The following is a 26,970-nucleotide window of genomic DNA, read 5'->3' on the forward strand; positions in this document are numbered from 1 at the left end:
TGGTTTGTAAAGGGTTTTATTAGCAAAATTAGGGAATGAGTGTACAAAGGCTCCCCGTCTGTTGGAGAACACACAAACAGCTGTGGCTGGTTACAGACCATAACCATGTGTTTGTTCCCCATCCATTTTTACCTTGCTTTACAATTGTGAGTCTGCAGTGATCGCAGAGACCAAGTCCCCGAAATCTCCTTAAATAAATCTTAAAATATACAGTAAAATATGACTCTGGTTTAGCTGTTCTTTAATTCCACAGCATAACGTAAGCTCCTTGACCTAGCTAGGGTTCATATTGGATACACATTTGATATGATGTACTGTTAAAAACCACATCCCTTTGTCAGTATGGGACAGCCTGTGGGCGGGGCTGCGTTGGACACCATCGAGACACACACAAACACACCTTTGGACCAAGGGGAATTCCGCCACTAAATTGGTTGGGAATGTGCACAAAAGATTGTTACTATCCCTAAGGAAACGTTTCACGTTTTATGTTGGAACAATTTTAGCAGGCAAAAAAATAGCAATTTGGTCAGTGACCGCAGAGAAAAGGACATGCAAAGGAACAGTACCAACAAACTGAGCTCAAATCAAATCCCTTTCCCCTAACAATTGGGGAGGGAGAAAATAAATATTTCCACCAAAAGGCAAGCTTCCTTTTCCAGAGAGCATAAAAAAGGAACAAACTAAATAAAACAAGCTTCCTTTTCCAGAGGGCATAAAAAAGGAACAAACTAAATAAAACAAGCTTCTTCCAAAAAAGAAGTGTGAAAATGATTTTACAATGACAAACATCAAACACAAATGTTTAAACACAAATTCAAAATGTTCCAAGATAAAAACATAAATAAATCCATTAAAAGTGGAATACAGTACAGCAATGGTCCATAATTGATTCTCCCCACTCAGATTCTCCTGATCTTCTCCCCGAAAATGCACATTATGCTGGCTTTTCACCGCCTAGAGAGAGAAATAGAGGAAGACACACCATTAGATCTTATTGTCTGCCTGGCAGTACAAATGGCCGTTCCATTCAAATATCCTGAAAATATCCTGAAAATATAAATACTCCCGAATAGACTCCAGAGGGCCTTGATTTCAGATGATTAGATTTAACAAGTAGTTGATAATGAAAGGGTTAAACTGCATCTCAAATGCAGCCTGGGAGCAGAGCAATTCAAACACTTCAATTGATTCTAAAACATTTTAAGTTGGATGCCAGTCTTCAGAAGGTAGAGATACACACGACAACAAGAGCTCCTGAGGATAACTCTCACCATCTGGGAAAGCTAGCATACTAGTTTAGCACAATGTGGGCAACACGATGCAGCCTGCCTGAAACCGCCCCTGGCTATGACTGCAGCATGCTAGTGTAACGGATCTCAGTGTGCTGCTAACAGTTTGGCTTCCTCCACTCTCCCTGTCCCCATACTGGGCTTGAACCAGTGATCCTCTGCTTCGCAACACACGTGACCTCCCACATTAACAACGTACCAACCGTTTGAGCAATCGAACTGGTGGTTGCGACATTTGAAGCTCGCTGTGGGGTGAGCTTACGGTATGTTTGTAAGTCCTCAACACTGGCACTGTGAGCACTCATGGCAGTCACCAGTCAGACATGTGCCCTCAACCATGTAGCGCCAACATCGATCCCCGAGCACTCTACACATACGGACACAGGTTCACAGTGCGTAGGCAGGGCTATGTTGCACAAGGAGAAGCGATGACAATGGAGAGACAGAGGGAAAGACTAATGGAGAAAGGTGGGCTCACCAGAAAACTTCCATCGCTTAAATCCAGGTCTTAGAAGAGTCCACAGTCCTTCAGGTTGTTCTTGATGATGACGTCAGTGACGGCGTCGAAGACAAACTGCACGTTCTTGGTGTCGGTGGCGCAGGTGAAGTGGGTGTAGATCTCTTTGGTGTCCTTCCTCTTGTTCAGGTCCTCAAACTGACACTGGATGTAGGCCGCAGCTTCCTCGTATGTGTTGGAGCCTGGCCGCAAGACAAGAAAACCCCCACATTTGTAATGGTGTTCCTCATAAGGGATGAATCCCAACCACTGCTTCAGTCATTCTCACTATGTCATGAATTGATGTTAATAGGAGACTAAGTGAGAATAGAAGAGCAAGTTAGAATTCATCCCATAGTTAAGACAGTACATACAGTTGAAGTGGGAAGTTTACATACACATAGGTTGGAGTCATTAAAACTCAATTTTCAACCACTCCACAAATGTCTTGTTAACAAACTATAGTTTTGGCAAGTCGGTTAGGACATCTACTTTGTGCATGACACAAGTCATTTTTCTAACAATTGCTTACAGACAGATTATTTCACTGTATGAGAATTCCAGTGGGTCAGGCGTTTACATACTGTGCCTTTACACAGCTTGAAAAATTTCAGAAAATGATGTCATGGCTTTAGAAGCTTCTGATAGCCTAATTGACATCATTTGAGTCAATTGAAGGTGTACCTGTGGATGTATTTCAAGGCCTACCTTCAAACTCAGTGCCTCTTTGCTTGACATCATGGGAAAATCAAAAGAAATCAGCCAAGACCTCAGAAAGAAATTGTAGACCTCCACAAGTCTGGTTCATCCTTGGGAGCAATTTCCAAACGCCTGAAGGTAACACGTTCATCTGTACAAACAATAGTACGCAAGTATAAACACCATGAGACCACGCAGCCATCATACCGCTCAGGAAGGAGTTCTGTCTCCTAGAGATGAACGTACTTTGGTGCGAAAAGTACAAATCAATCCCCAGAACAACAGCAAAGGACCTTGTGAAGATGCTGGAGGAAACAGGTACAAAAATATCTACATCCACAGTAAAACAAGTCCTATATCGACATAACCTGAAAGGCCGCTCAGCAAGGAAGAAGCCACTGCTCCAAAACCGCCATAAAAAAGCCAGACTACGGTTTGCAACTGCACATGGGGACAAAGATCGTACTTTTTGGAGAAAATGTCCTCTGGTCTGATGAAACAAAAATATAACTTTTTGGCCATAATGACCATTGTTATGTTGGAGGAAAGCTTGCAAGCTGAAGAACACCATCCCAACCGTGAAGCATGGCTGTGGTAGCATCATGTTGTGTGGGTGCTTTGCTGCAGGAGGGACTGGTGCAATTCACAAAATAGATGGCATCATGAAGCAGGAAAATTATGTGGATATATTGAAGCAACATCTCAAGACATCAGTCAGGAAGTTAAAGCTTGGTCGCAAATGGGTCTTCCAAATGGACAATGACCCCAAGCATACTTCCAAAGTTGTGGTGAAATGAAAACAAAGTCAAGGTATTCGAGTGGCCATCACAAAGCCCTGTCCTCAATCCTAGAACATTTGTGGGCAGAACTGAAAAAGCATGTGAGCAAGGAGCCCTGCAAACCTGACTCAGTTGCACCAGCTCTGTCAGGAGGAATGGGCCAAAATTCACCCAACTTATTGTGGGAAGCTTATTGAAGGCTACCGAAATGTTTGACCCAAGTTAAACAATTTAAAGGCAATGCTACCAAATACTAATGGAGTATATGTAAACTTCTGACCCACTGGGAATGTGATGAAAGAAATAAAAGCTAAAATAAAATCACTCTACACTATTATTCTGACATTTCACATTCTTAAAATAAAGTGGTTATCCTAACTGACCTAAGACAGGGATTTTTTTTACGAGGATTAAATGTCAGGAATTTGGCTAAGGTGTATGTAAACTTCCGACTTCAACTGTTCACAACAAGCATATGTCATCCATACAAAATAAAATAAGAAACCAACCATGAAACAAAAGATCAACATTTCTTATACTCCCCAGTATAGACAACACAATTACACAGGAAGTGACCACATGGGAACTGTGTTGAAATGGGATATCCTCCCTGTGGTGTTATGGAGGAACAGGTGATAGAGAAACAATATGTCCTGCCTCCTGGCTTTCCGCTATTTGTGTTGTTCTCGTTGGTCTCTTTAAAAAGGTAGAAGTGACTAATGTCTGTTGAACGTCTCCTGTCACAACACTGATGCGGTGGAACATACCATCTGCATATGTTCAGTAACTATATTACCGGCGCTATATGTTTATATGAGATCCTCTTTCCACTCATGGAGACATTCAGTTCTATTTGTTCAGTTGTGCAAATGACAAAGAAATCATAGAAAATGTACAGACAACTCCAGTGATAAGTCAAACACTCATCACCAATCATTCAATAGACAGTCTACCATGGCTGGTTGGCTGTGTTACTGTACCTGCGTATTCTGGGTAACAGATAGTTAGAGGACTCTTCTTGATCTTCTCCTCAAACAGGTCTTTCTTGTTGAGGAAGAGGATGATGGAGGTGTCTGTGAACCACTTGTTGTTGCAGATGGAGTCAAACAGCTTCATGCTCTCGTGCATCCGGTTCTGGGGAGAGAAAACGGCAACATTGGACAATGGTTTTTGTGGGGCTTCGAGCTACAGGCCTTCATTTTATTTATTTTTTTACCTTTATTTAACTAGGCAAGTCAGTTAAGAACAAATTCTTATTTTCAATGACGGCCTAGGAACAGTGGGTTAACTGCCTGTTCAGGGGCAGAACGTCAGATTTGTACCTTGTCAGCTCGGGGTTTGAACTTGCAACATTCCGGTTACTAGTCCAACGCTCTAACCACTAGGCTACCCTGCACTGATGTGGAAAAACGGGACAGGTGAAAGCAAACACCTGCTAGGATGTCCACCATATTGCTTTATCCTATGTTTTCAGATCAGTGCAGATGAAGGAAAGGAGTTGAGGAGAGAAAGCCTATTTAGACTATCGAGATATACTCAGAAACATGTTTGGACTTGTAGAGACAGTTTCACAGACCCAGAATGAAGCTTAGTCCAGCACTAAAATGCATGTTCAAAGTAAATATTATATTGAGAACAATTTATTTGTTCAGGACTTGGCTGGTTTCATACAGATACACAATACCAGTCAAACGTTTGGACATACCTACTCATTCCAGAGTTTTCCTGACAAAATAATAGTGAAGACATCAAAACTATGAAATAACACATATGGAATCACGTAGTAAACAAAACAGTGTTAAACAAATCAAAACATATTTTATATTTGAGATTCTTCAAAGTAGGGACTCTTTGCTTTGATAGCTTTGCACATTCTTGGCATTCTCTCAACCAACTTCATGAGGTGTTCACCTGGAATGCATTTCAATTAACAGGTGTGGCTTGTGAAAAGATCATTTGTGGATTTTCTTTCCTTCTTAATGTGTTTGGACCAATCAGTTGTGTTGTGACAAGGTAGGGGTGGTATACAGAAGATAGCCCTATTTGGTAAAAGACCAAATCCATTATATGGCAAGAACAGCTCAAATAAGCAAAGAGAAACGATAGACCATCGAAAGTTTCTTCAAGTGCAGTCGCAAAAACCATCAAACACTATGATGAAACTGCCACAGGAAAGGAAGGCCCAGAGTTATCTCTGCTGCAGAGGATAAGTTTATTAGAATTACTAGCCTCAGAAATTGCAGTCCAAATAAATGCTTCACAGAGTTCAAGTAACAGACATCTCAACATCAACTGTTCAGAGGAGACTGTGAAATCAGGCCTTCATGGTCAAATTGCTGCAAAGAAACCACTACTAAAGGACACCAATAAGAAGAGACTTGCTTGGGCCAAGAAACACGAGCAATGGACATTAGACCGGTAGAAATCTGTCCTTTGAGCCAACAAGTGCTCAGCATATGTGGGAACTCCTTAAAGACAGTTGGAAAAGCATTCCAAGTGAAGCTGGTTAAGAGAATGCCAAGAGTGTACAAAGCTGTCATCAAGGCAAAGGGTGGCTACATTGAAGTATCTAAAATATATTTTAATTTGTTGAACTCTTTTTTGGTTACTACATGATTCCATAGTTATGATGTCTTCACTGGTATTCTACAATGTAGAAAATAGTAAAAATAAAGAAACCCTTGAATGAGTAGGTGTTTCCAAACTTTTGACTGGTACATGTACACTTATTTCATGTCCATTGGTTGGACAGGAACTCACCATCTCCTCATCCTCAGCCAGCACCAGGTCATAGTCGCTGAGCGCCACACAGAAGATGATGGCAGTGACACCCTCGAAGCAGTGGATCCACTTCTTCCTCTCTGACCTCTGACCTCCAACATCAAACATCCTGAGGAGGAAGTGGAGGATAATGCACCAGACAATGTAAACGGAGCATGTTTCCATGCACGTCACACACAAGACAAACAACTTTATTGGCCATTGGCCACTAGGGAAAACATGGGTTTAAGTGTTAGATGGTTAAACAGGCCACCAGATGGAAATGACAGAGAATACATGCAATTTTATTTTTTTGGAGGCTTTTCTGTGTTGTGGAGAGATGGTACACAGTAGAAATGCTCAACACAGAATAAAATATTTAGAAGGGAGGGTATAATTGTTTAATATTTTTTTGTGGGGTATAAATGTATAAACTTTGTTAAATGTAAGGTTTTTGTATTTTAAATAACATTCTTGTTTATACCCTTAACAATTTGCACTTTGAGCTGTATAACACATTAACGCAACCCAAGGGAACAAGCCCTAATAATGTCACCCGCTTTGTGAGCCTGTTTCCACCCATTGGCACACAGACGGCTGTGGGGCTCTAATGTACTTAGATATGGTTTGCATTGGAATGGCTCCACATAGTTTTCTCTGCTGAGTTGCACTGAGTGGCTTGGCTGAACAAACTGTTGAGGAAGAGCATTTTTAAAGGGCTTGCTATCCGATTGAACGTGGAGTGGGGGACAGACGTGAACAAACAACTAAATATGCGGTGTTGGGGAAGTTACTCAGAAAATATAGTTTACCAAGCTACCAATTACTTCACACTGAAAGAAGTAAAGCTACACTAATGCTTCAATTAAGGAAAATATAATTTTTTTAACTAAAGTTACTTTTAATATGTAATTTAGCCTATTTAACACAAAAAAACTGTTTCAAGTGACAATTAGGCAGGTATTATTTTTTCTTTTTGCAAAATAAGTAGTGTGCAGTTCCAGTAGTTAGCTACACCACTACATGGTAAAGAAGTAGTGTAGTTCCAGTAGTTAGCTACACCACTACATAGTAAGACAGTTAACTACAGAAAACACAACCTAGATTTGAATATAGTAGAACTACCACCAAGCTACAGTAAAATGCAATTCAATTACTAGTTAAACTACATGTAGTTCACTAATCCCCAACACTGGAAATATGGGTATTGACCAGTGAGCCAACCGTTCCCCTTTCCTCTCTGGCATCAGTCAATGGAATTCTAGAACATATATGATTCACTGCTGATGTCGTATGGTCAGCTCTGTCATCCAGTCACAATGAAACCACTGGACTAAGGACATTTCTATGGGTTTGAGAGATTCAATAGGCACAGTAGGGAAGTAGATTGAGTTATCCTGTTTAAAGTAGGGAATATGACTACACTTAAAAAGGGATTTGGAGGAAGTGCTCACTTGAAGTGGAGGTCCTTGAAGGTGAAATGTGTCTCCACAATGCCTGTGGTTTTGACTCTGGTCCTCAGGACATCCTGCTGGGTCGGGATATAGGTGGCTTGGGATATCCTGTCCAAATCGTTTAAGTAACTGGAGAATGGGGGGAGGGGGAGAGAGAAAATGTTTAGATGGGAGTCAATGCATCCAATTCACATATATCAATGGAACAATAGGACAATAAGCTATTCAAATAATAAACAAATCTTGTTTGGCCATGAACCATGTCTGCTTCTATATCTTGAACTGGTTAAAACAAGTGACATTTTTCCAACTCTCTTCCACACTATCAGTGCCCCCCAGAATGGTCCCTATAAGCCAATCTTTCCAAAAATAGTCCACATAGGGCTCAGTTCTGGATTTGTCGCACACACCTGCCCCCTCCTCAACAGTAAATCTACAGTAGAACCCCCCCACACATCAAACACTCTACCCTGTATTACTCTTCCAAAAGATTATGGCAGCAGTCAATGCATCCAACACACTATTCAGCACAGGTGTTTTAACCCAAACAAACAGCAGAGATCGGGGTCAGCAGCCTCGCTGTGGAGGCTGGTCGGCAGGCTACGTGACGCTGGTCTGTGGGTGTGGGTGTGTGTGTGTGTGTGTGTTAGTCCTGGCCAAAAGGATTCTGGGTATTGATTTGGAAATTGCCAGCAGCTACGGCACTTGAGGCCAGAGAGCCAATCGATGACGTCTGTTCCGTTCCAAAACTAGGTGGAGGGGTTTCTCATGACACCGCAGGGGCCGCCCCTCTGGTGACTTCATTGGCTAATGGAAAGGCTGTGGCACAATGCGGACGAAAAAAGAACAACCACTTCAGAAAAAAAACAACTGAACCGAGGGAGTTGAGCTCAAACGCTGCCTACTGACAAAGGGATTTGGACATGTTTTCTAGCTCTGCTGTCTGTGGTGTTTTGCTACCAGGGTTTGGTAAACACAACAGCCCTGGCCAATCTGCTGTTAGACAGCTACATGAGATAAATGCTAAGGTTAAGGAATCAGCAGACAATGCTGCAACCTGTGTGTTACAGTCCTACTACAGGGGTGACACCCCCACACAAAACAAATATTGACAGTCTCACTCAAGATTGAAACACCAAGCAGACTGGACTGTAGGCAGTAGAGATATACATGTCTGCCAGAGAGTGGGCGGGCATCTGTAATAAATGGACTGCTCGAGGCCTTTGGTTATTGCAGAGGAATGAGAATTAGGGAGGAAGAGGAACTGCAGGAGCTGTGTGTGTGTGTGTCAGACCAAGCTGAGCAGACTGTGTGAGCAGGACAAGGTGGTGTGTGTGTATGTGTGACCCACTATGCTGCAGAGTCGTTGAGCTGGTACTCTCGTGAGCGGCTGAAGCAGGCCTGTACCCCTCCGTCCTTCCACAGGCGTTTGATGACCCCGGCCAGCTCCGCCGTCATGAAGCCTTCCTCTGCCGACCCCGCCAGCACAAACAGCTGTCTCGCATCATCCTGTGAGAGAGCAGTCCGTCAGCACAACCATCACTATTACCATCAAATCGTCACCATCAGTTCCACTGTGAAAATCATCCCTACCATCATCACCATCAATAGCATTAATAATACTGCCATGGCATCAGTGTTGGGCATGTGATTGGGTGTGTTTATAGTTTTAGTCAGAAGGCTTTGATAAATGCAATCCATCATCATCATGTCTAGCCCACTCACGGCTCTGGCGGCGTCTCCAAAGTCGATCTTGAGTCGTCCCATGGCTCTGATGACAGCGATGATGGACTGGATGGTGTTGCTGTAGACCACAGCCCTGTACTGTTTACACTCCTCCTCTGAGTAGCCTGCCTCGTGGATGATCCTGACACACGGGACGGAGGACACAACTACAGTCAGCCACCATGAAGAACACAACTACAGTCAGTGAGTCACCATGAAGAACACAACTACAGTCAGTGAGTCACCAAGAAGAACACAACTACAGTCAGTGAGTCACCATGAAGAACACAACTACAGTCAACCACCATGAAGAACACAACTACAGTCAGTGAGTCACCATGAAGAACACAACTACAGTCAACCACCATGAAGAACACAACTACAGTCAGTGAGTCACCATGAAGAACACAACTACAGTCAACCACCATGAAGAACACAACTACAGTCAGTGAGTCACCATGAAGAACACAACTACAGTCAGTGAGTCACCATGAAGAACACAACTACAGTCAGTGAGTCACCATGAAGAACACAACTACAGTCAGTGAGTCACCATGAAGAACACAACTACAGTCAGTGAGTCACCATGAAGAACACAACTACAGTCAGTGAGTCACCATGAAGAACACAACTACAGTCAGTGAGTCACCATGAAGAACACAACTACAGTCGACCACCATGAAGAACACAACTACAGTCAGTGAGTCACCATGAAGAACACAACTACAGTCAACCACCATGAAGAACACAACTACAGTCAGTGAGTCACCATGAAGAACACAACTACAGTCAGTGAGTCACCATGAGGAACACAACTACAGTCAGTGAGTCACCATGAAGAACACAACTACAGTCAGTGAGTCACCATGAAGAACACAACTACAGTCAGTGAGTCACCATGAAGAACACAACTACAGTCAACCACCATGAAGAACACAACTACAGTCAGTGAGTCACCATGAAGAACACAACTACAGTCAGTGAGTCACCACGAGGAACACGGAGCAACACAAATACAGTCAACCACCACGAGGAACACGGAGCAACACAAATACAGTCAACCACCACGAGGAACACGGAGCAACACAAATACAGTCAACCACCACGAGGAACACGGAGCAACACAAATACAGTCAACCACCACGAGGAACACGGAGCAACACAAATACAGTCAGTGAGTCACCACGAGGAACACGGAGCAACACAAATACAGTCAACCACCACGAGGAACACGGAGCAACACAAATACAGTCAGTGAGTCACCACGAGGAACACGGAGCAACACAAATACAGTCAGTGAGTCACCACGAGGAACACGGAGCAACACAAATAGTCAACCACCACGAGGAACACGGAGCAACACAAATACAGTCAGTGAGTCACCACGAGGAACACGGAGCAACACAAATACAGTCAGTGAGTCACCACGAGGAACACGGAGCAACACAAATACAGTCAGTGAGTCACCACGAGGAACACGGAGCAACACAAATACAGTCAGTGAGTCACCACGAGGAACACGGAGCAACACAAATACAGTCAGTGAGTCACCACGAGGAACACGGAGCAACACAAATACAGTCAGTGAGTCACCACGAGGAACACGGAGCAACACAAATACAGTCAGTGAGTCACCACGAGGAACACGGAGCAACACAAATACAGTCAGTGAGTCACCACGAGGAACACGGAGCAACACAAATACAGTCAGTGAGTCACCACGAGGAACACGGAGCAACACAAATACAGTCAGTGAGTCACCACGAGGAACACGGAGCAACACAAATACAGTCAGTGAGTCACCACGAGGAACACGGAGCAACACAAATACAGTCAGTGAGTCACCACGAGGAACACGGAGCAACACAAATACAGTCAGTGAGTCACCACGAGGAACACGGAGCAACACAAATACAGTCAGTGAGTCACCACGAGGAACACGGAGCAACACAAATACAGTCAGTGAGTCACCACGAGGAACACGGAGCAACACAAATACAGTCAGTGAGTCACCACGAGGAACACGGAGCAACACAAATACAGTCAGTGAGTCACCACGAGGAACACGGAGCAACACAAATACAGTCAGTGAGTCACCACGAGGAACACGGAGCAACACAAATACAGTCAGTGAGTCACCACGAGGAACACGGAGCAACACAAATACAGTCAGTGAGTCACCACGAGGAACACGGAGCAACACAAATACAGTCAGTGAGTCACCACGAGGAACACGGAGCAACACAAATACAGTCAGTGAGTCACCACGAGGAACACGGAGCAACACAAATACAGTCAGTGAGTCACCACGAGGAACACGGAGCAACACAAATACAGTCAACCACCACGAGGAACACGGAGCAACACAAATACAGTCAACCACCACGAGGAACACGGAGCAACAACTACAGTCAGTGAGTCACCACGAGGAACACAACTACAGTCAGTCACCATGAGGAACGACACAGTCAGTCAGTCACCATGAGGAACGACACAGTCAGTCAGTCACCATGAGGAACGACACAGTCAGTCAGTCACCATGAGGAACGACACAGTCAGTCAGTCACCATGAGGAACGACACAGTCAGTCAGTCACCATGAGGAACGACACAGTCAGTCAGTCACCATGAGGAACGACACAGTCAGTCAGTCACAAGGAGAAACGACACAGTCAGTCAGTCACCATGAGGAACGACACAGTCAGTCAGTCACAAGGAGAAACATTGAGCAACAAGAGTCAGTCACAAGGAGAAACATTGAGCAACAAGAGTCAGTCACAAGGAGAAACATGGAGCAACAAGAGTCAGTCACAAGGAGAAACATGGAGCAACAAGAGTCAGTCACAAGGAGAAACATGGAGCAACAAGAGTCAGTCACAAGGAGAAACATGGAGCAACAAGAGTCAGTCACAAGGAGAAACATGGAGCAACACTTTGTTTGTGAGAACATGTTCATTTTTATTAACAGCAAAAAAATAACACAGAAAAATAGCAGACCAATAACCCCAAACCCCATGGCAACCTTTCCATCATAAAATGACAGGAGAAAAAAACCTGAACATTGCTAACAACACTATCCAGGTAACAATGTTTACAGCATCTGAATTGAATGGGGCACTAGGACAATAACAATGACTCATTTCTGAGAACTGTCCACACAGAAGGGCAAAAACAATGGTTTGTTTTGATGGTGTGGCAGATATGGCATCTGGAAGAATGGAAGGAACATACTCACTTCATCTGCTTGACTATTGTGCTCTTCCCCGACTCACCAGCACCTGAGAGAGAGAACACATTTACCAAACCAGTCAAAGCCTATAATGGAACTAATTGCAATTATGCGATAAGAGCGATGTGTTCCGAATTTGCAGTGGAATTTCAAGCCAACAATGATCATAATGTTGATTGCCTGGTATTTTTTAAATATATATTTTAATGGGATTATGGGATTACACTAACGGACATACTGAGAAAGAAAAGTCAAATTGTAAAGAGCTACTCATTACAGGCCATTATCCAACCCCATTTTAATTGGAGCGTAGTGGAGAACCCCGAGGTGGTCAAACACACTGATCATTTCCCTTCCTGTGTTTCTGTATTGACATCTCTGACCCACAGCGTTGCTCTGCAGCCGTCCGGTTGATACAGACTAGAGGTCGACCAATTATGATTTTTTTCAACGCCGATTCCGATAATTAGAGGACCAAAAAAAGCCGATACCGATTAAAATCTGCCAATTTTTTAAAATGTATTTGTAATAATGACAATTACAACAATACTGAATTAACTTATTTTAACTTAATATAATATATCAACATCAATTTAGCCTCAAATAAATAATGACATGTTCAATTTGGTTTAAATAACACAAAAACAAAGTGTTGGAGAAGAAAGTAAAAGTGCAATATGTGCCATGTAAGAAAGCTAACGTTTAAATTCCTTGCTCAGAACATGAGAACATATGAAAGCTGGTGGTTCCTTTTAACATGAGACTTCAATATTCCAAGGTAAGAGGTTTTTAGGTTGTAGTTCATATAGTATTTATAGGACTATTTATCTCTATACCATTTGTATTTAATTTACCTTTGACTATTGGATGTTCTTATAGGCACTATAGTATTGCCAGTGTAACAGTATAGCTTCCGTCCCTCTCCGCGCCCCTACCTGGGCTCGAACCAGGAACACATCGACAACAGCCACACTCGAAGCAGCGTTACCCATCGCTCCACAAAAGACACGGCCCTTGCAGAGCAAGGGAAATAACTACTCCAAGTCTCAGAGCGAGTGACGATTGAAATGCTATGAGCGCACCCCGCTAACCATTTCACATTGGTTACACCAGCCATTAGGCTGATAGGCTTGAAGTCATAAACAGCGCTGTGCTTGCGAAGAGCTGCTGGCAAAACGCACTAAAGTGCTGTTTGAATGAATGCTTACGAGCCTGCTGCTGCCTGCCATCGCTCAGTCAGACTGCTCTGTCAAATCATAGACTTAATTATAAGATAACACACAGAAATACGAGCCTTAGGTCATTAATATGGTCGAATCCGTAAACTATAATTTCGAAAACAAAACGTTTATTATTTCAGTGAAATACGGAACCTAACGGGTGGCATCCCTAAGTCTAAATATTCCTATTACATTGCACAACCTTCAATGTTATGTCATAATTACGTAAAATTCTGGCAAATTAGTTCGCAATGAGCCAGGCAGCCCAAACTGTTGCATATACCCTGACTCTGTGTGCAATGAACGCAAGAGAAGTGACACAATTTCACCTGGTTAATATTGCCTGCTAACCTGGATTTCTTTTAGCTAAATATGCAGGTTTAAAAATATATACTTCTGTGCATTGATTTTAAGAAAGGCATTGGTGTTTATGGTTAGGTACAGTCGTCCAACGATTGTGCTTTTTTTGCAAATGCTCTTTTGTTAAATCAACCACACTGCACACTGCCCTAACCCATCTGGACAAGAGGAATACCCATGTGAGAATGCTGTTCATCGACTACAGTTCGGCATTCAACACCATAGTATCCTCCAAGCTCGTCATCAAGCTTGAGACCCTGGGTCTCGACCCCGCCCTGTGCAACTGGGTGTACTGGACTTCCTGACGGGCCGCCCCCAGGTGGTGAGGGTAGGCAACAACATCTCCACCCCGCTGATCCTCAACACTGGGGCCCCACAAGGGTGCGTTCTGAGCCCTCTCCTGTACTCCCTGTTCACCCACGACTGCGTGGCCACGCACGCCTCCAACTCATTCATCAAGTTTGCGGACGACACAACAGTGGTAGGCTTGATTACCAACAACGACGAGACGGCCTACAGGGAGGAGGTGAAGGCCCTCGGAGTGTGGTGTCAGGAAAATAACCTCACACTCAACGTCAACAAAACTAAGGAGATGATTGTGGACTTCAGGAAACAGCAGAGGGAACACCCCCCTATCCACATCAATGGAACAGTAGTGGAGAGGGTAGCAAGTTTTAAGTTCCTCGGCATACACATCACAGACAAACTGAATTGGTCCACTCACACAGACAGTATCGTGAAGAAGGCGCAGCAGCGCCTCTTCAACCTCAGGAGGCTGAAGAAATTCGGCTTGTCACCAAAAGCACTCACAAACTTCTACAGATGCACAATCGAGAGCATCCTGGCGGGCTGCATCACCGCCTGGTACGGCAACTGCTCCGCCCACAACCGTAAGGCTCTCCAAAGGGTAGTGAGGTCTGCACAACGCATCACCGGGGGCAAACTACCTGCCCTCCAGGACACCTACACCACCCGATGTTACAGGAAGGCCATAAAGATCATCAAGGACAACAACCACCTGAGCCACTGCCTGTTCACCCCGCTATCATCCAGAAGGCTAGGTCAGTACAGGTGCATCAAAGCTGGGACCGAGAGACTGAAAAACAGCTTCTATCTCAAGGCCATCAGACTGTTAAACAGCCACCACTAACATTGAGTGGCTGCTGCCAACACACTGACACTGACTCAACTCCAGCCACTTTAATAATGGGAAATGATGTAAAATATACACTAGCCACTTTAAACAATGCTACCTAATATAATGTTACATACCCTACATTATTCATCTCATATGCATACGTATATACTGTACTCCATATCATCTACTGCATCCTTATGTAATACATGTATCACTAGCCACTTTAACTATGCCACTTTGTTTACATACTCATCTCATATGTATATACTGTACTCGATACCATCTACTGTATCTTGCCTATGCTGCTCTGTACCATCACTCATTCATATATCTTTATGTACATATTCTTTATCCCCTTACACTGTGTATAAGACAGTAGTTTTGGAATTGTTAGTTAGATTACTTGTTGGTTATTACTGCATTGTCGGAACTAGAAGCACAAGCATTTCGCTACACTCGCATTAACATCTGCTAACCATGTGTATGTGACAAATAAAATTTGATTTGATTTGATTTGGAGTTGCATAGATCATATGCAACGCAGGACACGCTAGATAAACTAGTAATATCATCAACCATGTGTAGCTAAAACTAGTGATTATGATTGATGGATTTTTTTTTATAAGATAAGTTTATTGCTAGCTAGCAACTTACCTTGGCTTCTACTGCATTCGTGTAACAGGCAGTCTCCTTGTGGAGTGCAACGAGAGGCAGGTGGTTATAGCGTTGGACTAGTTAACTGTAAAGTTGCAAGATTGGATCCCCCGAGCTGACAATGTGAAAATCTGTCGTTCTGCCCCAGAACGAGGCAGTTAACCCACGGTTCCTTGGCCGTCATTGAAAATAAGAATGTGTTCTTAACCGACTTGCCTAGTTAAATAAAAGGTATACATTTAAAAAAATGGGTACAATCGGCACCCAAAAATACCGATTTCCGATTGTTTTGAAAACTTGAAATCGGTCCTAATTAATCGGCCATTACGATTAATCGGTCGACCTCTAATACAGACCCTCCCCACCGCTCCCTTTATGAGCACATTTCGACAGCAGCGCTAACTACCTACTGCAGCAGGAACCAACGACACATCCCAGGCAGCATCGCAATAATCACTGAATGAACAGCACCATAGCAAAACTCCGTAACATTCAGAGAGTGCAGAGTGATGAGTGAGAGAGTGTGTGTGTGAGTGAGTGCGGTGGGAGTACAGTGAAGGGACAGAGGTGAATACAGTATCCTCAGTATTATTGCAAAGGCCAAATCACAAGCAGTACAGTCCTCATCATCTACATTAACCGCAGTGAAGCATGCAGCCTGCAGAAGTTCCCAGCAACCACTAACACACTGGGTCATTGGGTCTTTGTACATTAAATGAGTTAGTTGTCAGCTCTGCTATACCACCAGAAAGACAACGATCCCTAGTTGTAACCAGTTTGCCTTAAAGGGCCTATGAGCACATATTGTGTTACTTCAAGATGGTACAAGCCTTCTATATCGAAATGACAGATTACTGACTGATAGGCTGTGTAAACCACTCACACGGGGACAAGAGCCAGGAGGCTGGACACTAAGCTAGCAGCCAATGAGTGAGAGGTGGAGAGGTGATTGGCAATACTCCTATGAGAAAGGCAGGGAACACAGAACAAGCGTTGCTTGGACCTGGCTGCTGCTAGGGGCTCCGTGCCTCCGTCACACTGCCATGGTAACCGGGTCCGGTACCAAAGCGCTCGCCACACGGTCACCTGAGGAGGGTTGGTGGCGGTTGTGTAGCGATGGCTCATCTCCATAGCCAGGGCATGTATTATTGATAGGAAAATGTCCCCAAAATGTACGCAATGTCCCCATAACGCATAAGTAGAGGATGTGTCATGGAGATTGACTAAGGCAGGCCCCTCCTCCTTGACATAAAAGGACGTTTCCACTCGGGGAGAGTCAGACCACTGGGAAATATGGGTTGACCCTGTAAACAAACTCATGATGTTTTCACTTGATTCGTGGGCTTGCTAAGTCCCTTCCCATAGGGGTTGCTCAGCACAGACACAAACACAGTCAGAAAAAAGGGGAACTGTAGCCATGTCAGTCTAAACTTTACTCATTAGTATTACTTTTTAATTCTATAGAAGTTCAGTAGTGGAATAAGAAAGTCCCAAATCATGTTGTGTAATTACAAACGCCATTACCAAAGTAGTATATCACATTTTAATACAATGTTGTGTCTACTAGTGTGATTAAAGTTCTTTACTGTTTATTCAGAACTGTTCGAACACCCATTAGATTGGCCAGGAGGAAGCTATATCTGTAACACCCAACCTTCCCATCTCACAAGAACCAGCTAGTATTGCAATACAGCAAGACAATGAGCACATGCACGCCGCACCACACACACACCCACTACGTCAGGGCTTCTCGTTGTGGCAAGTGAAACTTAGGGGCCTGGAACTTTCCCTAACGCAGAAGAGAACCTGAAACCAACATGTAGAAGTGAATTCCTGTGGACAAGCCTTTCTCCAGAGCCTTAGAGCATGCTGATACAGAGTGTGTGTGAGAAATGTGTGTGTTTTAACAGTGTGCAAGCCAGGCAAGTACCTCCTACTGTTCAGCCTAATGGAATGGCTTTCACCGGAGGACAAATTGTTTTAATTACATGTCACTGCTGTGGTCCTGGCCCCAGAGAGGAGAGGACTAACATGTCTCATTACTCAGGAGCCAAAAACTAAGAACCCCAGAGGGACTACGAGACAGCAGACACACGTGCACTGTAACACACATAAAAACAAACGTGCGCGCACACAGACACACAGCATCGGCAGCAGGTAAAGTCACCTCCCTCCTTCTGCTAAGGGCCTCGGTGCCAAGGCAGCGTCACAACACAGCATTTAACTCCCTACCACACTGACTGGCTGCCTCTCAATCTAGAATAAACATACCCTCTTTACAGGCCGTTGTGTGTTCACTGAACCCTCCCTCTAGATATATGTTTTACTGTCTGACCGACACACTTGATTTCTCAATATGGAACACAAAACCCTGCATAGGGTCAACAAAATGTATGCTAGCAAGTCATAGGAATAATTATTGGATGATATCGCCAAGGTACTGTTCCCTCATGACATTTCTTTAAGTCAGTCCAGACTGGAACGTTTGTTTGCCTAACTGACCTTGCCCTATCCTTCAACTCTAGTGATGTCATAGGGGTGTGGCCCCACCCCAGTAACTTTAAAGTCTGATTTGAGCCATATGGGCCATTAGAGAAAGTAGAGACAGAAAAGTGGACCTCATGGGCTGGGATAGACAGAGTCATGTTACCCACCCACAATTTGATACACCCATCAAAGAGCCAGACCAAAACCACAGTGAGGCAGCTGCTTTCTGGCGGTTGGGAAACGACTGTATTTTAAGAAATGTAAGAAATTGTTGAGGCCTGCAAACAAAATGGACGTTTATAGAACAGTCCTTCTAAAGCCCACCAACCATCCAACCCATCTCTCCTTGAAATTGCCCCAAGGTAGTTTTCCACAGAGTGAAAAGAGGACATGAATGGAATGCATGTCAACAACGAAGGAACGTTTTTCAAAGTGCTGTGGTGGGATTGGCTACAATCAGGTCTTCATTCCAAATGACAGCTCTGTTGTATTTTAATCTTAAATTACGATTTAGTTGGAGCTTTTATATAACACTAGGGTGGGGATAATAGCTTTTGGAGTTCCTCCCACTCTCTCTCTCTCTCTCGCTCTCTCTGCCTGTCACGGAGTTGAGGAGGGCTTTCAATTGAGCCGAGGGGTCATCTGTCTGGGTCACTAGAAGAAACCAGGGCCTGTCCTGCCTGGGTTTCAGTTAGGCTGGCCAGGTCATACAGTCCTCTGGCCAGGCTGTCCTGGTAAACAGGGAGCGAGGGACACGGCTGAGAGGGAGCGAGGGACACGGCTGAGAGGGAGCGAGAGACACGGCTGAGAGACAGGGGTCAGAGCTGAACGGGCTTACGGCTGGGCCTGGCTCACTCTCCAGGAACCACATTAGCGGCACCACATTAGCGACTTGAGCTGGCACCATCCCCCTCTCTTTTCCTCGTTACCATCGGGAGCTGTTGAGCCTCTGAGTGACTCACAAGGGAACCCAGGAAGTTACAGTAGCATTAATTAACCAATCAGGGAGTCATGTAGCTAAATCAGCTGGATTCATCTGCCCACATCCAGACCAATGGATAATAGAATGTTTCCTCAAACTCTATGGAGGCCGATACTTTACTGGAAGAGACCAGTAACAGTAGTAGATCTAACGGGACGGTGCTGGAGAAGTGGAAGCTATTGAATTCCTCATAATTCATAAGCACTTCAGTTTACAGTAGGCCTACATGAAATCACCAGATGTGATGAATGACATGGTAAAATAGCAGATACAGTGATAACCTAGGAATTGCTTGTTTGTTTATTTGAGAGTTATTGCTACACATTTGGTAACAGGTAATTAACCACCATGTGTTGAACTATTTGAAGTACAAGAAATACAGTTTCCTATCAAACATCCAGGAAATACAAGTGGAAGCATTAGTACTGTAAAATAAAGGCCTACCCGTAAAGCTTTACATAAAATGTTACATAGACCACCTACAGAAACCTCTCCACACCAACGTGGTTGGGTTTAGTCAGCCTAATATAGACAAGATGTTGCTTGTACAGACTTGACAGCATACACCCAAACATTCATAGCACTCCTCAAATGATTGTTCCTCTGACAGCAGGATGTTGGTATACTCTGCTGACAGACTGCTCATTATGCTGTGTGTGTGTGTGTGTGTGTGTGTGTGTGTGTGTGTGTGTGTGTGTGTGTGTGTGTGTGTGTTATTAGCCGCATGTACAGGATACACATGGTATACACTGGCCAATTAAATGCTTACATGCATCTGGACAACGCAACAATTGTTTTATGCGTGCGTGCGTCCTACCGTATGCCACCCCCCATGAAGTCCACAGCACAGACATAGTCAGGCCATCAACGCCACACAATGTAAAACACGGACGTTTGATGGTTGGTGTCCTTGAAGTGATTTAGTAGTTAATATTCACCACCGTTTCTGGAGGCGCTGCCTGTGCCGATGTATGCACTATCAGCATCACTGATATGGCTGTGACCTCTTGACCAGGATGTAATTAAACAAAGTACGTTTAGTGGGGCGGCTAGGAGGCAGATGAGAGCAATTGAGACTTTTGTGATAGAAGTATAGTAACTGAAGAGACTAATATGTAATCAAACAGCAACCAAACATATTTTTCCTCTCCATGAGTACACCTTCTCAATTCATAATGAGTGTTAGAGTTTAGACCTGATCTAGAACATTCCTTCCTGTTGCTCCTCTATTAGCATATCTCACGGTCATCTGACGAGGCTGTGTGTGTTACCTGGTTACCAACCTGAATGGCTGACACAGGAAGCAGGTCAGGGTGCCAACGTGCAAACAAGTTTCAATGTCACGCGCACAAGTACAGTGAAATGCCCTTCTTGCAAACTCTAACAAGCTGACCTTGCGTTTCAAAATAAATTGACACGTACATATGAACTTAGTTAGATTTTTGACGTGCTGCAAGTCCCACCTCTCCCATATCCTCATTGGTTTTAGGAGCATATAGCCATGTGGGTGATTGAAAGAGGAACTGCAGTCCGCACTCCAGTCAGGGGTGGTAATACACCTTAAAGTTTGTTGCCAACTGGCAAAGTCCGACGACATATTAGTATTAGGAATAAGGTGACAAGGCATCAGGAGATATGATTTAAAAAAAGTAGCAGCAGCATAAATGATGATTGTATGCAAGTGTGTGTGCGCGTGTGTAGTCCATATAAATGTGTCTGCGTTGGAGTGTTAGTGTGCGTGCAGAGTCCTATGAGTGTGCATAGACATGGTCAACTCATTTAGTCTGTCTATCCATTCTGTTAACCATTTAGCAGTCTTATGGCTTGGGGATAGAAACTCTTCAGGAGCCTGTTGGTGTCAGACTCGATGCACCGGCACCGCTTGCCGTGCGGAAGCAGAGAAAACAGTCTATGGCTTGGGTGGCTGGAGTAATGATTTTCCGGGCCTTCGAGTCACACCGCCTGCTATAGAGATTCTGGATGGCAGGGAGCTCGGCCTTTTTGATGTACTGGGCTGTCCGCACCACCCTCTGTAGCACCAAGCAATCGAGGGTGGTGCTATTGCCATACCAAGCAGTGACACAGTCAGTCAAAATGCTCTCAATTAGAGGTCGACCGATTATGATTTTTCAACGACGATACCGATTGTTGGAGGACCAAGAAAGCAGATACTAATTAAATCGGCCGGTTTAAAAAAATTATTTATTTGTAATAATGACAATTACAACAATACTGAATGAACACTTATTTTAACTTAATATAATACATCAATAAAATCAATTTAGCCTCAAATAAATAATGAAACGTGTTCAATTTGGTTTAAATAATGCAAAAACAAAGTGTTGGAGAAGAAGGTCAAAGTGCAATATCTGCCATGTAAGAAAGCTAACGTTTAAGTTCCTTGCTCAGAACATGAGAAGAGGTGGTGGTTCCTTTTAACATGAGTCTTCAATATTCCAAGGTAAGAAGTTTTAGGTTGTAGTTATTATAGGAAATATAGGACTATTTCCCTCTATGCCATTTGTATTTTCATTAACCTTTGACTATTGGATGTTCTTATAGGCACTTTAGTATTGCCAGTGTAACAGTATAGCTTCCGTCCCTCTCCTCGCTCCTCCCTGGGCTCGAACCAGGAACACGACAACAGCCACCCTCGAAGCAGCGTTACCCATGCAGAGCAAAGGGAACAACCACTCCAAGTCTCAGAGCGAGTGACGTTTGAAACGCTATTAGTGCGCGCTAACTAGCCAGCCATTTCACATCGGTTACACCAGCCTCATCTCGGGAGTTGATAGGCTTGAAGTCATAAACAGCGCAATGCTTAAGCACAACGAAGAGCTGCTGGCAAAATGCCCGAAAGTGCTGTTTGAATGAATGTTTACGTGCCTGCTTCTGCCTACCACCGCTCAGTCAGATACTTAGATGCTTGTATGCTCAGTCAGATTATATGCAACACAGGACACGCTAGATAATATCTAGTAAGATCATCAACCATGTGTATTTAACTAGTGATTATGATTGATTGACTGTGTTTTATAAGATAAGTTTAATGCTAGATAGCAATGTACCTTGGCTTACTGCATTTGCATAACAGGCAGTCTCCTTGTGGAGTGCAACGAGAGAGAAAGGCAGGTCGTTATTGCGTTGGACTAGTTAACTGTAAGGTTGCAAGATGGGATCCCCCGAGCTGACAAGGTGAAAATCTGTCGCTCTGCCCCTGAACGAGGCAGTTAACCCACCGTTCCTAGGCCTTCATTAAAAATAAGAATGTGTTCTTAACTGACTTGCCTAGTTAAATAAAGGTGTAAAAAAATGTATATATATTTCCCCCCCAAAAATTGGGTGTCCAAAAATACCGATTTCCGATTGTTATGAAAACTTGAAATCGGCCCTAATTAATCGGACACTCCAAATAATCGGTCAACATCTACTCTCAATGGTGCAGCTGTAGAACTTTGAGGGCCTATGCCAAACCTTTAACTTCCTGATGTTGAGGGAAAGGTTGTTATCCTTGCACCACACTGCCAGGTCACTGACCTCCTACCTGTAGGCTGTCTCCTCATCGCCGGTGATCAGGCCTACCACAGTCATGTCATCTGCAAACTTGGTGTTGGAGTCGTGAGTGGCCACGCAGTCGTGGGTGAACAGGAACTACATGAGGGGACTATAAACAGGCCCCTGCGGGGCCCACGTGTTGAGGGTGAGCGTGGCAGCCTGGGGTCAGTCCGTCAGGAAGTCCAGGATCCAGTTACAGAGGGAGGTGTTTAGTCCCAGGGTCTTAAGCTTGGTGATGAGCTTTGAGGGGAAAATGGCATCGAATGCTGAGCTGTAGTACATGAACAGCATTCTTACATAGGCATTCCTCTTATCTAGGTGGGTGAGGGCAGTATGGTGTGCAATTATGATAGCATCTTCTACTGATCTATTTGAGTGGTATGCAAATTGGAGTGGGTCTAGGGTGTCTGGAATGATGGAGTTGATGTGTGCCATAACCAGCCTTTCAAAGCACTTCATGAATACAGAATGATGGAAGTCATCTTAAAATGTGGGGATTACAGACTGGGACGAGGAGAAGTTGAAAATGATGCCTGCCAGCTGAATATGTGAATATGCCTGCCAGCTGATCTGGACATTCCCTGAAAATGAGCCCTGGAATACTCTCCGGACTCTCCGTTTACCTGATTAAAAGACCTTACTCGTGTCGGCCTCGGAGAGCGTGATCATCAATGAAGCAACAACATGTACGTAGCACCTATTTGTATGAATTTGGGAGAGACCATTTCTTTTTCTTATTAATACATTGAACAAAAATAGAAATGCAACAATTTCTAAGATTCACTGAGTTACAGTTAATAGGAGGAAATCAGTCAACCAGTCAGTATCTGGTGTGACCACCATTGGCCTCACACAACGCAACACATCTCCTACGCATAGAGTTGATCAGGCTGTTGATTGTGGCCTGTGAAATGTTGTCCCACTCCTCTGTGTGAAGTTGCTGGATATTGTCGGAACTGGAACGCACGGTCGTCCGTACGCGATCCAGTGCATCCCAAACATGTTCAATGGGTGATATGTCCGGTGAGTATGCAGTCCATGGTAAAACTGGGACATTTTCAGCTTCCAGGAATTGTGTACAGATCCTTGCCACATGGGTCTGTCTATTATCATGTGGAAACATGAGGACATGGTGGCAGATGAATGACACAACAATGGGCCTCAGGATCTCGTCACAGTTTCTCTGTGCATTCAAATTGTCATTGATAAAAGGTAATTGTGTTCGTTGTCCGTAAGCTTATGCCTGCTCGTACCATAACCCCACCATGGGGCCCTCTGTTCACAACATTGCCATCGCAAACCGCTCACCCACACAACGCTATACACGCTGTCTGCCATCTGCCCGGAACAGTTGAAACTGGGATTCATCCATGAAGAGCACACTTCTCCAGCATGCCAGTGGCCATGAAAGGTGAGCATCTGCCCACTGAAGTCAGTTACAAGGCCAAACTGCAGTAAGGTCAAGTGGTGAGGATGACAAGCATGCAGGGGAGCTTCCCCGAGACGGTTTCTGACAGTTTGGTCAGAAATGATTGTGTTGTACAAACCCACCGTTTCATCAGCTGTCCAGGTGGCTGGTCTCAGACTATCCCGCAGGTGAAGAAGCCAGATGTGGAGGGCCTGGGCTGCCATGGTTACACATGGCCTGCGGTTATGAGGCCAGTTGGATGTACTGCCAAAGTATCTAAAACTGTTGGAGGCAGCTTATGGTAGAGAAATTGCACACTCCCTCAAAAGTTGAGACATCTGTGAGATTGTGTTGTGTGACAAAACTGTACATTTTAGAGTGTCCCTTTATTGTCCCCTGCACAAGGTGTACCTGTGTAGTGATCATGTTTAATACAGCTTATTGATATGCCACACCTGTCAGATGGATGGATTGTCTTGACAAAGGAGAAATGCTCACTAATAGGGATTTAGTTTTAGAGAAACATTTTAGAGAAAAGCTTTTTGTGCGTATGGAAAATTTCACTTTACATGTTGTGTTTATATTTTTGTTCTGTATATGATACTGGGAGAGACCATTTTCAAAATATTGGATGTCACAGGTCTGGAATTGACTTTACACAAACTTTATCATTTCACTCAGAGGAATATTTGGAGACCTAAGTCGCAGCCTGCAGCCATAGTACTTGACCCGACTTGCTTCAAATCAGTTTCATCATTCATAGCAAGGCAGGTGAATGTAGCCTAGGCTCTCAACAACAAGGAAGAGGTTTATACCATATAACCATACAAACCTCCGAAGTGCCTTATTGCTATTATAAACTTTCCAACGTAATTAGAACAGTAAAAATAAATGTTTTGTCATACCCGTGGTCAGCCAATCAGCATTCAGTGGTCTAACCACCCAGTTTATAAATGGTAAATATCAACATGTAAAACCAGAAGAAAATAGCAGAAAAACAGAACAGGGACAATGTCCTCACCAAAAGCTTTCATAGCCATCTACTGACAGGCCTACAGTTATACAGGCATTTCAGGACAGCCGTTCTCGCTCATGGCATCAGTGAAGAATACCCGTATTAATAGAGAAGGCACATCCAGTCCTTGTGACCAATATTCAACATGAAAATATTATATGACATGTCAACTCTAGAGCTCTCTTCCCCAATGGAATGGATGGTAGAGCAGTATTTAAAAAACAATCACTAGTTTCTGTCCAGGGAATGGGCTCGTTTGTTTGTCAATGGAATGTCCACGGTTTTAATTGATTTTAGGCAAAACATATTGTGCAGTAGGCCACGCTCAGGGATAAGTCCATCTATTATCCCACCAACCAATGAGGGTAGCGGTAAGAAAGAACCTCAAGTTTAATTTAGACCTCTTTATCTAAGCAAAATGCCTGAAGTAGCAAAAAAGGTGATTAAGTCTCAAACAAAAATGTTTTGAACATAGTATAGTACTTGCAATTCTTTATTCCAACTGTTTCTGGGCTAATTACCAAATTGATAACATCATATGCACTCAGCTGGACTTAGCATTCAAACACAATGCTGCTGACAGGCGACAAGGTGTCAAATACTGGGAGGATTAAGCCAATGCATATGGCCCATAGAAACCATTTGGGTTGCTGGATAACAAAAGGGGTACTTAGTTGCAACTGCCTGCATGGGTGGTGACACACCGAAGGCTGGAACTGATGAGCCAGCGTGGACAACAACATTTGTTCTGCCTATATGCTAAATCGGAAATGATTCTTCAACTTTTGTTAATTAGGCAATCCACTGTAGCCAATGTGCTTTGTGATTTCAAGGTAGTCTATGCAAAAGTTGACAATGTTTTAATTTTGATGACGATAGCTTGTCTGCTATGCGGAATTGTATGAAATCGTGCAATAATTCTCAATTCAAATTGTTGCCATTGTGCAATAATTCTCAATTCAAATTGTTGCCATTATATGTATGCAGACCAATTGTATATCACTGTAAATAGTGCGTTTGACATTTAGTTACAATGTCGCAATCGCATATAATATTGCAGTCATTGAAGTTCACGGATAACCATTGTTTCGTCCCACAATGTATCACGTTGCGGGACGAAGCAAGGACAACCACTTCCCTTACCGAGGAGCAGTAGCTTGACCTCTCTTGCGGCTTTCTCCCCGTCGTCCCGCAAATTCCTGTCGATCATTTTACTGCGCTCCACCGCCGCTTTATCGTCCGTGCTCAGGGTGCACCCCATCCTCAAGCAAATCCTCCGGACCCAAGTGATGCAAAAATATAAAATATATACAGTAACAACATGCAAGGGATAAAAAGCGACCCAGTGCTCCCGAGACCCACACACGCCCTTGTGTGAAAGCTATCGGGTCGCTTGGATTTACACTTTTATTAAAGATTTTTTTTTTAAGGACCAGGAGTGTGCTTCTCCAGTCCACTATATTCCTATACTTTCAGTCAGTGTAAGCTATTTCTCTCGTCGTGGCATAAATAGTTTTAATTGAAAACAGTTCCACCGCGAATTTCTCTGTCTCAGGGCGTCCGTCCTTCACTGCCACAGTGAGCTCTGCTCATTCAACTACAATTACCACCAGCTGGCTACACGAATACTTCCTGGGTTTTTTTTCTGTCAAAATACCAGACTGACCTTGAGTCAATATATTGTGGTCTTTGGCCTAATACTGTAAGTGACACTTGAT

The 26,970-nt window shown here is 43.8% G+C and overlaps 1 protein-coding gene across 1 annotated transcript; it reads right to left on the bottom strand.

Moving 5' to 3' along the window:
* On the bottom strand, positions 1–26,970 carry LOC112264583 (guanine nucleotide-binding protein G(i) subunit alpha-1). The gene is made up of 9 exons (XM_024441284.2): positions 26,396–26,970; positions 12,440–12,482; positions 9,206–9,347; positions 8,832–8,989; positions 7,481–7,609; positions 6,027–6,156; positions 4,247–4,400; positions 1,771–1,991; positions 1–957 (listed from the first exon to the last, which is right to left on the bottom strand). The coding sequence occupies exons 1-8, from the start codon at positions 26,511–26,513 to the stop codon at positions 1,801–1,803; spliced, it is 1,065 nt and encodes a 354-aa protein (XP_024297052.1). The 5' UTR covers positions 26,514–26,970; the 3' UTR covers positions 1–957; positions 1,771–1,800.

The sequence above is a fragment of the Oncorhynchus tshawytscha genome, linkage group LG17, assembly GCF_018296145.1.
Source record: "Oncorhynchus tshawytscha isolate Ot180627B linkage group LG17, Otsh_v2.0, whole genome shotgun sequence".
NCBI lineage: Eukaryota > Metazoa > Chordata > Actinopteri > Salmoniformes > Salmonidae > Oncorhynchus > Oncorhynchus tshawytscha.

Bases quoted from the DNA above. Each gene is read 5' to 3' on its own strand.
- LOC112264583 (XM_024441284.2), bottom strand. From the start codon at position 26,513: ATGGGGTGCACCCTGAGCACGGACGATAAAGCGGCGGTGGAGCGCAGT. The intron at 8,990-9,205 runs GTGAGTGGGCTA...GCTCTCTCACAG, and splicing joins TTGGAGACGCCGCCAGAGCC to GATGATGCGAGACAGCTGTT. The intron at 1,992-4,246 runs GTACAGTAACAC...TCTTGCGGCCAG, and splicing joins CTGTTACCCAGAATACGCAG to GCTCCAACACATACGAGGAA.